Raw genomic sequence first — 13,663 nt, 5'->3', positions numbered from 1 at the left:
CTTTGTAGAATGAGTTTTCATCATAATGCCATTATTTTATAAATTTTCAGTTGGGCTTTGAAAAATTTCAGAGTGCAAAAATACTATCATGTTGTTCATTTAATGAATTAGCACTTCAGCATTAAATGCACTTAAATCAGTTTGAGATTCATTGTTGATGAAGAACAAGAACCTTAAATGTCACCAGCATCCTTCTAAATCCCATTTTACTGCAAGAAAGTTGACTCTTCCATTATGAATATTTGCCTCATTGTCCCATTTTTCAGTGATAACACTTTTTTATGCCAATTTGCCCATGCAAAATGGCAATTAACCTAAGTATTAGCTCCTTCAGCCTTGTAGCCTAAATGTGGGATTTCTGTGGTGGAGCCTTTACACACACATGGAGGGAACGGGAATAAATTGCACAAGCCCAGAGAAAATCCCCGAAGTGATTTTTTTTTTTTTTCAGTTTTGGCCAGGGCCAGGCTTGAACCCACCATCCCTGGTATATGGGGCCAGCGCCCTACTCCTTGAGCTACAGGGGCTGCCCCCAAAGTGATTTTTTAAAATCAATGTATCTGCGAAAGAAGACAGAGAAACCTAAGCTTTAAAAAATGGGAAACCCAGCCTCGGCCAAACTGCAACCAAAAAATAGCTGGGCATTGTGGCAGGCGCCTGTAGTCCCAGCTACTCAGGAAGCTGAGGCAAGAGAATCGCCTAAGCCCAGGAGCTGGAGGTTGCTGTGAGCTGTGTGACACCACAGTACTCTATCGAGGGCAATAAAGTGAGACTCTGTCTCAAAAAGATAAAATGGGAAACGAAGGCCAGGCAATGGTGGCTCACACCTGTAATCCTAGCACTCTGAGAGGCTGAGGCAGGTGATCTCTTGAGCTCATGAGTTTGAGACCAGCCTGAGCAAGAGTGAGACCCCCTCTCTACTAAAAATAAAAAAAAACTGAGGCAAAAGGATTGCTTAAGCCCAAGAGTTTGAGGTTGCTGTGAGCTATGACACCAGGCACTCCACCAAGTCCAACAAAGTAAGACTCTGTCTCAAAAAGAAAAAAGGAAACAAAATAGGGGTGCATTACTTGGAGTCTTGGGGGAATGAGATGGCAGAACCATGACTAGCTAGTTTCTCCATTGGCGAGAAGTGTGCATACATTCAAAATGATACTGCCTTTAAATTGCCTTTAAAGACTATATTTTGGAATTCTTTTTAAACTTTCTACAGTGAGTATGCATTTGTGGTCAGAAATAAAACAATTATTCTTGAGATATTGATGTTGTGTGTCAGAACTATCCAACTTCCCCACTCTCCAGATCCTCTGCATGATTGAAACTCTCTTTTCCTTCTGTGTCTGGCTGTGTCAATGTGCCAGTCAGAGGTAGGCAGTGCCAGCACAGAGGTGGTACCAGAAACCTGCTAATTAGGGTAACTCATAGAACCCAAGAGCCTTCCATAGCAGAACTTTAGTTTTTAACCTTTATCCTTATAGAATTGTGTGTGCTTAAAAGAGTAAAAATAATGCTAAATTGATTTACTTTCTCTGTTTTGTCTAGCCAGGCTCTGTTTTCTGTGTTATAGTATACTATGTAGTCCTGAACTCAGAATTCTGATAGTTTTGGTAAGCTAAAGATTGTTTTAGCCACTCTTCACTCTCTTTTAATTATTTCCTGGTAATAGTATTAGAAACAAAAGAAACGTGCTATATTTTTATGTGACCATTAAAAAACATATTTTCCAATAATACATAATGTTGTGACTAGTGCTCACAATATAATGTCAAATAGATAAACAGGGTATCTGTTTAGCAAAATGTGGGGCATAAAACTGTTAAAATTGATTTATGGAAGTTTATAAAAAGACTTGGTAGAAAATCACCAAAATGTTGCACATGATTATTTCTTGATAGAAACCCTATCAAGGGTGTGCAATTTTATGATTTTCTCATACTGTTCTTCTTTCCCAGATTTTTCACAGTAAAATATATATTGTTTTCGTAATAAAAAAAAGAAAACTTTATTCATTTTTTAAAACTCTTAAAAAGAACTAAAGGAAAGCAGCTGGTGCAGTCCTCTCTCTGAGGGGCAATCAGTGTTACTGATTTAGTCAGTGTTACTGAGCAAATGCAATACCAGGCCTTAGCTACTTGGAGATTATTGAGCTCCTTATTCTTTTGCTGGGTCAGAGGTGTCCTGTTGATGAAAATCGCCAGCCTGGTGACAAGCAACAGGTGCAGACGTCTGCTGTGTGAGCCCTGGGAGCACGTTGAGAATTGCCAGCATCTGGCAGTGCTCTGCAGCTCTCACAGCTGCTCTGTGTCAAGTGCATGCTATGTGAATACTTCCATGTTCTGTGACCTGAGATCTGGCCCAGCTCTCTGCCTAAACGCCCCAGGGTTTGACTCACTACCAAATGCCTGGCCAGAGTGTGGTCGCAAGAACCGTCAAGTGAAACCCTGGTATAGGAGTCATCAGTCAATCTGTGAGCTTCCAGAGCAAGTCAGAGGAATAGTTACTCATCCAGGGTAAAGGGAATAGAAAAGACGAGGTTTAGAGCAGGTCTGTTACTTAAGAAAAACATAGAACCAGTGTTACAACTAAGAATTTTAGAGAGTCCTTGGCTGTGAGTCAGGCATTTGGTGTTATATAAGGATTTATCAGTCACTGTTTGGAAAGAATATTGGATAGCCTCTGTGAAAATGAGCGAGAGAGCTTAAGCCAGGATGAGGCAGATTTAGTAATGAGTTCTCTCATCACATCTCTTGGCCAAGAAAAACATGCACCTTCTCCAGAGACAGAATTTTTCTTCCATTCCAAGAGGTGGAGGAACACTTGAAGTATATGTAGTCCAAGCTTTCAGAGGAGCAATTTTCACTAGCACTTTTTCCTAACCTATTCATAACTAAGTGAAAAGAGAAATTGTGAGGTAACTTGGGTCTTTCTGTATCAGGAATATCATCATCTCTGCAAAAACAAGGTAGTCTTGTGCTCAATCCCCTGCCTACATACTGAACTCGGGGTTTGGTGTGGACATACTAAGCCAGCATTCCCTCCCCAGCTCCCAGAATGGTGGTTGTGTGTGACAGGAAATGTGGAAGTGTTCCTTTTTTGTAATCTTGAAGATTTCAGTAGTGGTTAGAAGAGCTTTGGTCTTTGGTCAGTTTTCTTTGATTTGGGAGGTATACGGAGTTTGAACTTATACTTTCAAATTGACCTTGACTCTCCTCATTTTTTTCACCTCAGATCATCCAGTCCCTCTTAGAACTTGACCAAAATAGAAGCAAACTAAAGTTGTATATTGGACACCTGACAGCCCTCTGCCATGACCGAGACCCCCGGATCCTTCGTGGACTCACCCCACCAGCTTCCTATAACTTGGACGATGACCAGGCAGCTTGGAACAACAAGCTGCAGAAGATGACTCAGGAGCAGGTGAGCCTCGGGGTGGTGCTTTGACAAGAGCCTGTTAAAAGCCAACTGCTGTTTAGTTTCATGCATTTGGACCTACCTTGCAGAATTCAGTGTTTGGAGCCAAGAATTTTTGGTGGGAGTATTCTAGATTTTTTTTAATCTTTAAATTTATTTTTTAAATTGAGAAATTTAAAAGTATATGTTTATCATGTACAACATGTTTCATAATATTTGTACATTATGAAATGGCTAAATTGAGCTAATTAACCTATGTGTTACCTCACATACTTTTTTATGATAGGAACACAAAATCTACACTCTTAGCAATTTTCAAGAATAAACTGTTATTTAGTCATCATTTTGTACAATGTATCTCTTGAACTTCTCTGCTCTGACTGAAACTTTGTGCTCTTTGACCAACATCTGTCCCACCCCTCCCCCCTGGTAACTACCATTCTGCTTTTAGATTCAAGATCATTGGTGATGAATAGTCTTTAGCAGGTATTGGGATTGCCTTTTGAAGGCAGTGCCACTTGATTCTTGCCTCAATATAACTTACTCAAGTATCAGAATGGGCTGACCTATAAGGCAGAGTGTTAAGCATAGTCTGTGCATATGCCATAGGTAGTTACATAGGTAGACTCTGAAGGAGAGTCTGAGGTAAGGATGTTTGCATAAGGAATTTTTTTACAAGATGGTCTCTGTCGCCCAGGCTGGAGTGCAGTGGTGTGATCACAGCTCACTGAACCCTGGTCTCAAGCGATCCTCCTGTCTGAGGCTCCTGAGTAGATGAAGACCAAAGTGTGTGCCACCACACCACCTAATTTTTTTCATTTTTTTTAGAGATGAGGTATCACTGCGTTGCCTGGGCTAGTCTTGAACTCCTGGTCTCAAGTGGTCTTTCCACCTGAGCCCCCCAAAGTGCAAGGATTACAGACCTGAGCCACTGTGCCTGGCAGGAAATCGATTTTTGAGAAATCAGTAACATATCTTCAATTGTATCTTCAGTTGTTTGTTTCTAGGGAATTGTAGGTTACAATATAGTCTCAAGTTTTTAGGTAAAAGAATGATGAATTAGTTTTAGGTTAACCCTAAATTAGATGAATTAGTTTAGGTTAACCCCATGCCTCTGTCCATCCAAGCTATTATAACAGAATGCCACAGACTGTGCAGCTTATTGAAAAGAGACACCTGTTTCTCACAGTTCTAGAGGCTAGACGTCCCAGATGAGGGTACGAGCATGGCTGGTTTCTGGTGAAGCCTCTTCCCTGCAGACTGCTAACCTCATAACCTAATCACTTCCCAAAGCCCCCCCCCCCTCCTAATACTATCACATTGGGGGTTTGGAATGCAATTTAGGAATTGGTGCGTGGCACAGACATTCAGTCAGAAGCCTCCCCTATGCTACATTTTATGTTTACTCTTGCCTGCAAAAATCCAAAGTTTCTCTCTCTCTTTTTTTTTTTTTTACATGTTGTGAATAATGACATGATAAGCCTGCTTGGAGACAAAAATTGTGAATTAAAAAAAGAGCAAATAGGAAGAGGATAGAAGAGATAGATAGCAAGCAGACATAGAAAGTGAAATAAAGAAAAATTACATGGACACCAAGAAATAGAGAAATAGAAAAAGAACGGTTTTTAAATTATTAATTCAAAGCTCCTTTTGCCCCTAGTTTAGAGACACAGGTGGATGATGTTCCTTATGCCTTATAAGCTATAATCATAGCAACCAAAAGACTAAAGAAATGCATAGGTGTTTTAAATTTATTAAAATTCTTAATCAGAATTTTATAGCTATGCACTATTTCCAGACACATACCTGCTATTTGTTAAACTTAGTTTACTCATAGTATGTGAATGAAAATTATATCAAATACAAAACTTCTGTGGTGTGAGGTTAGAGATGGCAGTGACAACTCCCAAGTGAAGAAATGCAAACAGGAGAGCCTTAGAGCTGCACTCCCTCCCTCAAGTCCGGGGCATTGCCTAATAGCCCATGAACATGCTTAATAGCTAGTAGTCCATGATACATCTCTTACATCATGGGAAGAGAGTAAGGCTCACTTCTCAAATTTAGCTTGTTGCCATAGGAATTTTAATTTCTTTCTTTCTTGAAAGAGAAAAAAAATTAAAGGGAAGTATTATATTAAATTTTTAATAGCTCTTTTTTTTTTCTTTTTGAGACAGTCTCTCTTGCTCCCGGTAGAGTGCTATGGTGTCACAGCTCACAGCAACCTCAAACTCTTGGGCTCAAGTAATCCTCTCGCCTCAGCCTCCCAAGTAGCTGGGACTACAGGCACTTGACACAACACCTAGCTATTTTTTTGATATGGAGTCTCACTCTTGCTCAGGCTGATCTCAAACTGTTGAGCTCAGCCTCCCAGAGTGCTGTGATTATTATAGGCATGAGCCATTGTGCTAGCCCTGATAGCTCTTTTTTATATTAATAACCAGTAGTAAAAATGAAACTGAAAGCCCACTGGAAACAGGGTAACTGGCTAGTTTATTTTAAAGACTTCTGTTTGAAAAATTTGGCAGAAAAACAGCCCTTCTTAAAGTTCTAACATGGTAAAATCAAAGTTTATTTATTTATTTATTTATTGAAGACAGAGTCTTACTCTCTTACCACAGGTAGAATGCCATGGTGTCAGCCTTACTCATAGCAACCTCAAACTGAGCAGTCCTCCTACCTCACCCTCTCAAGTAGCTGGGACTACAGGCACCTGCCATGATGTCTGGCTAATATTCTCTTTTAAGTAGAGTCAGGGTCTCACTTTTGTTCAGGCTTGTCTTGAACTCCTGTGCTCAGATAGTCTACCACCTCAGCCTCCCAAAGTGCTAAAATTATGGACATACACCACCTTGCCCAGCCAACATAAGTATCAGAGTTTAACTGGCATTAAGGTATATCTTTGTAAAACAGTTTGTCTTTGAAAAGGAAAAAGTGTTTTCATTCAGTCCTGTACTTCAGATATGCCTAGATAGACTTAACTCAATCTTTCCAACGGAAAAAAATATCTTCAGAGTGAGAACAAGATAGAAAATGTCAAACTAAGAGTTTTTCAGAAAGTTTTGAGTGAATGAAACCTGAAATTCATTAATAGACTTAACCATTGTACATTACTACAGTCATCAAAAGATTTTTGCTCACACACATTTATCTTGTGAATATTGCCATGTTTCCTCTTGATTGATAATGGACTTCAGTTCCTAAAGATACTGTTTGATGTGTTTGAAATTGGATCTTCTGCAATATTCTTTGGGAAACAGGAGACTTTAGCCATCTGTAAAGGAAGATAACTAATATCACCTTCTATAAGCTTCTCCATAGCTACTAACGATTGATGGAAAAACCAACCAATTGTCTGCCTCTTCACCACAAGTGAAAAATTAAGGGAATAATGCAGGCTATCTAACAATACAAAATGGTTTGCCTGTGAAGGTGTTGGGATCAAGATTTGACTAATACGTGTATTGGTTTATTTTGCGTGTACTTGTCGTTTATGGTTTTGTTTCTATGATGTTGAGCCTTCTGCTGTTTACTTTCATTTTATTCACCTCTGTAACTACAGTGCATTTTGCTGCCACCATGTTCCCCCCAGGACTACCCTCATGAGGACAGGATAAGAGCTTTGTCCTCTTCAGTGCTGTATCCTCTACACCAAGAACAAGGACTAGCATTTCCTAGCTGCTCAATAAATATTTGTTGACTATATGAGAGATGAGGGGGAGATGACGGCAGACAAGATCAGGTCTTAACTCCTTTCATATCATACAGAGCTTTCTTTCATTTAGTCTGACTTCTAAACGTGCACTTGTTACCTGCGTGTCCTTCAAACGTATACCAGACTACTTAGCATTTTTCATGAATCATTTTGCTTCTCTTGTCCCTTTTGCCAGATATGCCCTTCCCTACCTTGTCTCCGTGGGGAATACTCTACAAACTCAGCTTAGATATCATTTCTTCTAAATATTCCTTCCTGAAACCCCAGGCAGAAGGTGGCCCTTTCTCCTCAGAGCCTTTGTAGTCCCTATAACAATTTATTTCATATGTGCCTCCCCAGTCTGGCCTATCTGCCTGTCAGAGGCAGGAACCATATCATTTTCATCTTACAATTAGCACCACGTGAGGGTTGCATGGTATGTGCTCATTAACTTAAATAAGTGAATTAATTCTAGTGAGTTCTACATAGTTTGTTATTTTGTGTTGCATACTGTGATTCTTATTTCTCCAACTAGATTTTAAGTTTCTTCACTGCCAGAACCATGTCTTATATTTTTGAAGAACCTAGCACAATACAGTGCATGTGGAGAATGCTTAGTGTATACATAGTTGATTATTTCTTTGACAACTCAAACAAGTGTCCTCAGTGCCCCTTAATAGCTATGGGCAGTCTGACTGTTGATGTTAGAAACCAGGCATACTTCACCTTGAGTCTTGACTGCATAACCTGCCACTACCTGGAATACAGACATCTATAAATAAAGCCTTACATCTAAAGATTTCCCAGAATTACTTTTTCTTTGCCCTCTTAGAGGTTGGCTTCAATACCAACTAAACATGGCAATTTGTTTATTTTCCATATCTTACCAGTTTTTGCTCTGTGTCTCTTGAAGCTCTGTTATCATTAAGGATTGTTATGTCTTCTTCATGAATTGACTGTTACCATTATGTAATATCCCTATTCAAAACTCAGAAGTCCACTTTGTCTAGTATTAAGGTAAGTGTTCCAGCTTTCTTTAGATTAGTGTATGGTAGTCAGGCACAGTGGCTCATGCCTTTAATCCTAGTATTCTGGGAGGCTGAAGCAGGTAGATCCCTTGAGCTCAGGAGCTCAAAACCTGAGCAAGAATAAAACCTTGTTTCTATAAGAAAAACTAGCCAGGTGTCATGGCTGGTGGCTATAGTCTCAGCTACTCAGGAGGCTGAGACAAGAAGATCACTTGAACCCAAGAGTTTAAGGTTGCTGTGAGCTGTGATTCCACAACATTCAACCCCAGGGCAACTGAGTGAGACTCTGTCTCAAAAAAGTAAAAATAAAATAAAATAATAGGTTAGTGTATCCATTGGTAAATCTTTTCCACACATTGATTTGTTTTTAAGCTATCTTTCTTTTTTTTTTTTTTTTGAGACAGAGCCTCAAGCTGTCCCCCTGGGTAGAGTGCCATGGCATCACAGCTCAAAGTAACCTTCAACTCCTGGGCTCAAGCAAGTCTCCTGCCTCTGCCTCCCCAAGTAGCTGGGACCACAGGCACCCACCACAACGCCTGGCTATTTTTTGGTTGCAGCGGTCATTGTTGTTTGGCAGGCCCGGGCTGGATTCGAACCTTCCAGCTCAGGTGCATGTGGCTGGCTCCTTAGCCACTTGCGCCACAGGCACCGAGCCTAGGGTATCTTTCTTTATACTTAAAGTAGGTTTCTTAGAGCTACGTTCAGTTATCTTCTAATTGAAGTGTTTTGAACATTTGCACTTGACGTAATTATTGAAATGGTTAAATGTATCATCTCTTTATTTTGTTTTTCATTTATTATTTATGCCTTTTTTCCTCTTTCCCTGCTTGCTTTTGAATTATTTTTTGTTATTTTATTTCCACTCATAGCTCATAAACTCAAACCCCCTACTGTCTAAGTAATTGTTCTGTGGTTCCCAGTGTACATCTTTAACTTACCATAGTTAAAGAAGAAATAGTATACCACTGTAAGTATGTATATACTTATAGTATAGGAATCTTTGAATAGTATACTTCCATTTCCTCTGTCCCAGACTTTATGCTATCGTTGTTATACACGGTATTCCTTCATTTAACAGTATGTTGTTAACTGGTTTTGCTTCAGACATTTTTTTTCAAAAATTTTTATAGTGGTAAAATACACATAAAATAAAATTTACCTTCTTAACCATTTTTAAGGGCACCTCAGTACCTCAGAATAAGACTGTATTTGGAGATCAGGCCTTTAAAGAGATAAGTAAAATGGCCATTAGGCTAGGCCCTAATCCAGTGACTGATGTCCTCATGAGAACACACCAGGATGTGCACAAAGAAAATGACCATAGGAGAATCCAGCAAGAAGGAAGGAAGCCATTTACAAGCCAGGGAAAAAGGCCTCGGAAGAAATGAAAGTGTGGAAGTGTGGAGTTTCCTTTTTAACTTTTTTGCTTTTGCTTCTGTTTTGTTTTGTTTTGTTTTGTTTTAAAGAAACAGGACCTCACTTCGTCATCCAGGCTGGAACTCCTGGGTTCAAGCAGTCCTCCTGCCTCTGCCTTCCAAAGTGCTGGGATCACAGCTGTGAGCAGCACACCTGGCCTGACTTTGGCATTTTGCTCCAGCAGCCCTCAGAAACTAATACACCTTTGCTTTAAAGATGTTCTTCTCTGGATATAGATTCTTTTGGTTGACAGGAAGTTTTTTCCTTTTTTTCTTTTAATACTTTGAGGACTTTGTTCAATTTTATTTTAGTTTGCAGTTTCTTTTGAAGTCTGCCGTATAGTCTGTTTTGGTTTGGGTTTGTGTGTTTGTTTGGGGGGCTTTTTGGCATGCCAGGCTTTTTTCTCTGGCTGCTTTCAAGATACTCTCTATTTCTTTGGTTTTCAAATGATAATGTGCCTAGTTGTGTTTGTCTTTATATTTATTCTGTTTGGGATTCTCTGAGCCCCTTAGATCTATGTTTCATTGTCTTTCATTAATTTTGGAAAATTCTTGGTGAGTATCTCTTCCAATATGTCATCTGTCCCTTGCGCTCCTCTTCTTCTATAACTACAGTTCCACATCCGTTAGACTGTTCAATATTCTGCATCTCTGCAGTGTCCTGTTTTGTTATGTTTTGTAGGCAGTCCCTGGGTTATGAAAAAGACAGGCTCTGTAGTTTTGTTCTTAAGTTGAATTTGCATGTAAGTTGGAACAGATAGGTTTACCTGTTACCCATAATAGCCTTCGTTTGTAAGTGCAAATCCAATATCTGTCAGATGTTTATAACTCAGGGACTTCCTATATTGTTTTCTACTTTTTATCTCATGTTAGGAGATGCCTTTTCTTATTGTGCATAATTCCTATCAATTTGTCTTCAAGGTTACTTTCTTTTTTCACGTGTTTCATAATTTTTTATTAAAAGTTAAATATTCTAAGTGTAAAAGTAGTAGAAACTGAGGTAAATAACATTTATGTGTAGAAATAGGCATTCTTCTTCTTCTGAGAAACCACTGGCATTATGGCCGAAGCTGGTTTGAGTTTGTTTTTGCTATAGGTACCTCATGGCACCACAGGCTTTAAATTTTCTAGTGGTCAAACACTGCTGTTATATGCCTAATGTAAATTCTAGAGTGCTGATTTTTCTTAATTTTCCTACTCTGCTCTCAGCTTTCAGCAGGTCCTATATGCCTACACTGTAGAGAGCTCATCTTCAAGTAGTTGACATTTCTTGTTACACAATACAAGATTGATGGTGGAGGAAGCAATGGTTTCTTCATTCTCCTGTCCCACCCCTCGTGACAGGCAGCATCTCCCCCTACTCAGTGCAGGACCTAAACCAGGTGCGGAAGTCCTGCCCTTTCCCTGTAGCTATAGACTTCTGCCTTGAATCCGTTCATAATTTCAGGGCCTAGTGTGGACTTGCCATCTCTTTCCTGGTGACAGTTTGCTTTTGCCTAGTGTCAGCATAAGAGTTAGGGTGATTTTCTGTTCCTCCTCTGGTAGCAGCCAGTCTTTGCCCAGGCACAGAGGCCATGAGAGTCACCTCCACTGCCCCCAGCAGCACATGGCTTTTCCTGCCAAGCAAGACCAGGCTGCAGGCTCTACAGGGTTTCTTGCTCTTCTGAGGCACATGGTTTTGCTTCATGTCAGAGACAAGTCCAGGGTCAGGTGGGCCTGTGTGCCTGTTTCCCCATGGGAGCCATGCCACCTGTGCTCAGAGAGGCCTAGAACATGGGCAGATTTCCCTAGTTCTCTGCTGTGCCCTCTCAGTGGCAGGCCCCACACACCTGTGCACAGAGTGCCTCTCAGATATTCTGCTCTGCCCCAAGCCTTTCCGACAAGACACTCTGCGGAGGCCAGGGGAGGAGTTGCAGAGTGGGTACGGACTCTTTGTATCTGGGGCTCCAAGGGATTCTAGTCTATCAACCTGCCCCACTTACAAGTTTAAGAATTTCTTTAAATTGTAATTGCTTTCTTAATACCTACTTTGGGAGCTGCCACCTCTTCCTCCTGTGCTGTGCTAGAGATGTGTCCCTTCTCTCCTCAGATGGGCTTGTCATTCTTGAATTCTGTTTACCTAGTTACCTTGGGACCTCTGCTTCTGATAGGCTTTAACAATGTATGGTTTTGTAGTTTGTGCAGCCTTTTCATGTTGTTGTGTAGGAGCAATATTCTCTTAGAACTTTCTACATGCTAAGCAGAAGTAGAATTCCTTACAAACTTGGACCCTTGTCACTTTGCAAGGTAAAAGGAGGAAATGCACAAAGGGCATTATTTTAAGGCTTCTGGTATTTCCTTGTCCTTATACAAAATTTACACATGTTTATACATACCTCTTTTTCCAAGACCCTCAAGTTCTGCTTACTAGGACAGCTATAGTCTGTTAAGCTTATGCACTAGTGTTTCACTATGCATTTCTGTACAGAATACATGTAAAAGAGAGATGATGAAAACAGCTCACTACATGTGCCTTCTTAAGCTTTTTGAGTGCTGATAGGTAACTGGTACTTTAATCTGTGCTTACCTGGATAGGGGATATGGACTATTTGAAGAGCCAGATGAAGACTAAGGTAACTTCCTGAACCTTTAAAAGAAGGAGAGTGAAAAGATCAGAAGGGAAACAAGACGTTCCTTCACTGTCCCAGTATAGAATCTCTTTTGACCAAGTAGAAATAAAACCCAAGGAGTATATTCAAAGGAATGGTCTCCACATCTTAAAACACACATGTACCCTCATACATGCTCTCTCACATACACACGCACACGCACACAGAGTGGCGTGTTAGAAGAAACAGTGGCACTCAAGTCAGATCTGGGTTCCAAGTCAGCTCTGTCACTTTCTGGCTTTAGGACATAGAGCAACTCTTAACCTTTCTGAGCCCCACTTTTTCCAGCACTAAAACGGGTAGGAAAAGAATACCTCCCTTCAGAACTGCTGTCAGCTTGCTGAGATAATAGGCAGTGTTACCCACATCGTTACAGAGAAATGCTGTCTGGTGTTGAATGTAAAGAGGGAACGTCAGCCCACACACGCAATCGTGAATCACTTCATCAAAGATTCTCCCTCCAAGGTAGTTAAGCTTTCTCAATTCTGTAAGCTTTCTTTTTTTTCTTTTTTAAGAAAGTTGCACATTTGGCACTTATCCAACCCATAGTATTATATCATTAAAAATTCAGATAGATTGGGAAAATGAATAAATCTTATCTTTTAAAAACTTGAGTGATGAAAACATAAAATGCTTAGGCAGAGTTACAAACTAAAAAATTAAAAATCACTGCTGTGAGTAGATTTAAGACAGAGCCTGAGAAGGAATTAGGAAATAAAGTCTTAGCATTGTGTCAGAATTCCATAATGGGCTGCTTGAAAAATATGATGATTGATGTCATTTTATTACTGATGCTATAAAATTGACTGAGCTGGCACTGATTTACTCCAAGTAGAATGTTCCTTTTCAAAAATTAGAAGATTATTTAGGTCTTATAGTACTATTAATTTTTTTCAACCTATCAGACTTCCTGTAGTGGTTTAATGATAATTATAGGACAGCTAGATGGCAGAATGTGATGAAGTTCTTTCTGGGCTCTGCCTTGAATCTGTTCATAACAGTGACTTTCATTTTTGAATTTTGTAAATATGCCCCCAAATATTATAGTCTTGGGAATTTTCTTTGGGTATGATATATTTGTTTGAATTGAAGTGAATTACATAGATGGGTAAATGGATGACAGGCAGACATACATACATTGGCGCCACATGCTACTGGGGGGAGCCCCAGTGTACTGTTGAAGTTATGGGCATGGATTTTAGAAATGGACTTGGATTTGCATTGTTCCCCTCCACTTACTGTCTATTTGATTTTAGTTTTCTTAGCATCTCTGTACCTGTTCCTTCAGCTTGCAATGGACATGTTCTTATGAGAATTACAGTGCTTATAGATTATGGGTGTTCATCATTATTTTTATTTTTATTTTTTTTGAGACCAAGCCTCAAGCTATCCCCCTGGGTAGAGTGCTGTAGCATCACAGCTCACAGCAACCTCCAACTCCTGGGCTCAAGCAAGTCTCCTGCCTCAGCC

General features: G+C 39.9%; 1 protein-coding gene across 1 annotated transcript in view; it reads left to right on the top strand.

The window, feature by feature from the left end:
• LOC100965537 (ELKS/Rab6-interacting/CAST family member 1-like) overlaps nt 1-13,663 on the top strand; it is a 123,219-nt gene that overhangs the window by 72,007 nt on the left and 37,549 nt on the right. The window contains exon 4 of the mRNA XM_023516551.1: nt 3,229-3,417. Coding sequence (XP_023372319.1) covers nt 3,229-3,417 — 189 coding nt within the window. The remainder of the gene's footprint in view (nt 1-3,228; nt 3,418-13,663) is intronic.

The sequence above is a fragment of the Otolemur garnettii genome, unplaced genomic scaffold, assembly GCF_000181295.1.
Source record: "Otolemur garnettii isolate 467f Iridium unplaced genomic scaffold, OtoGar3 scaffold00092, whole genome shotgun sequence".
NCBI classification, from domain to species: Eukaryota; Metazoa; Chordata; class Mammalia; order Primates; family Galagidae; genus Otolemur; species Otolemur garnettii.
Note: the sequence above shows the minus strand (reverse complement) of the source record. Positions and strands in the feature narration are given on the sequence as shown.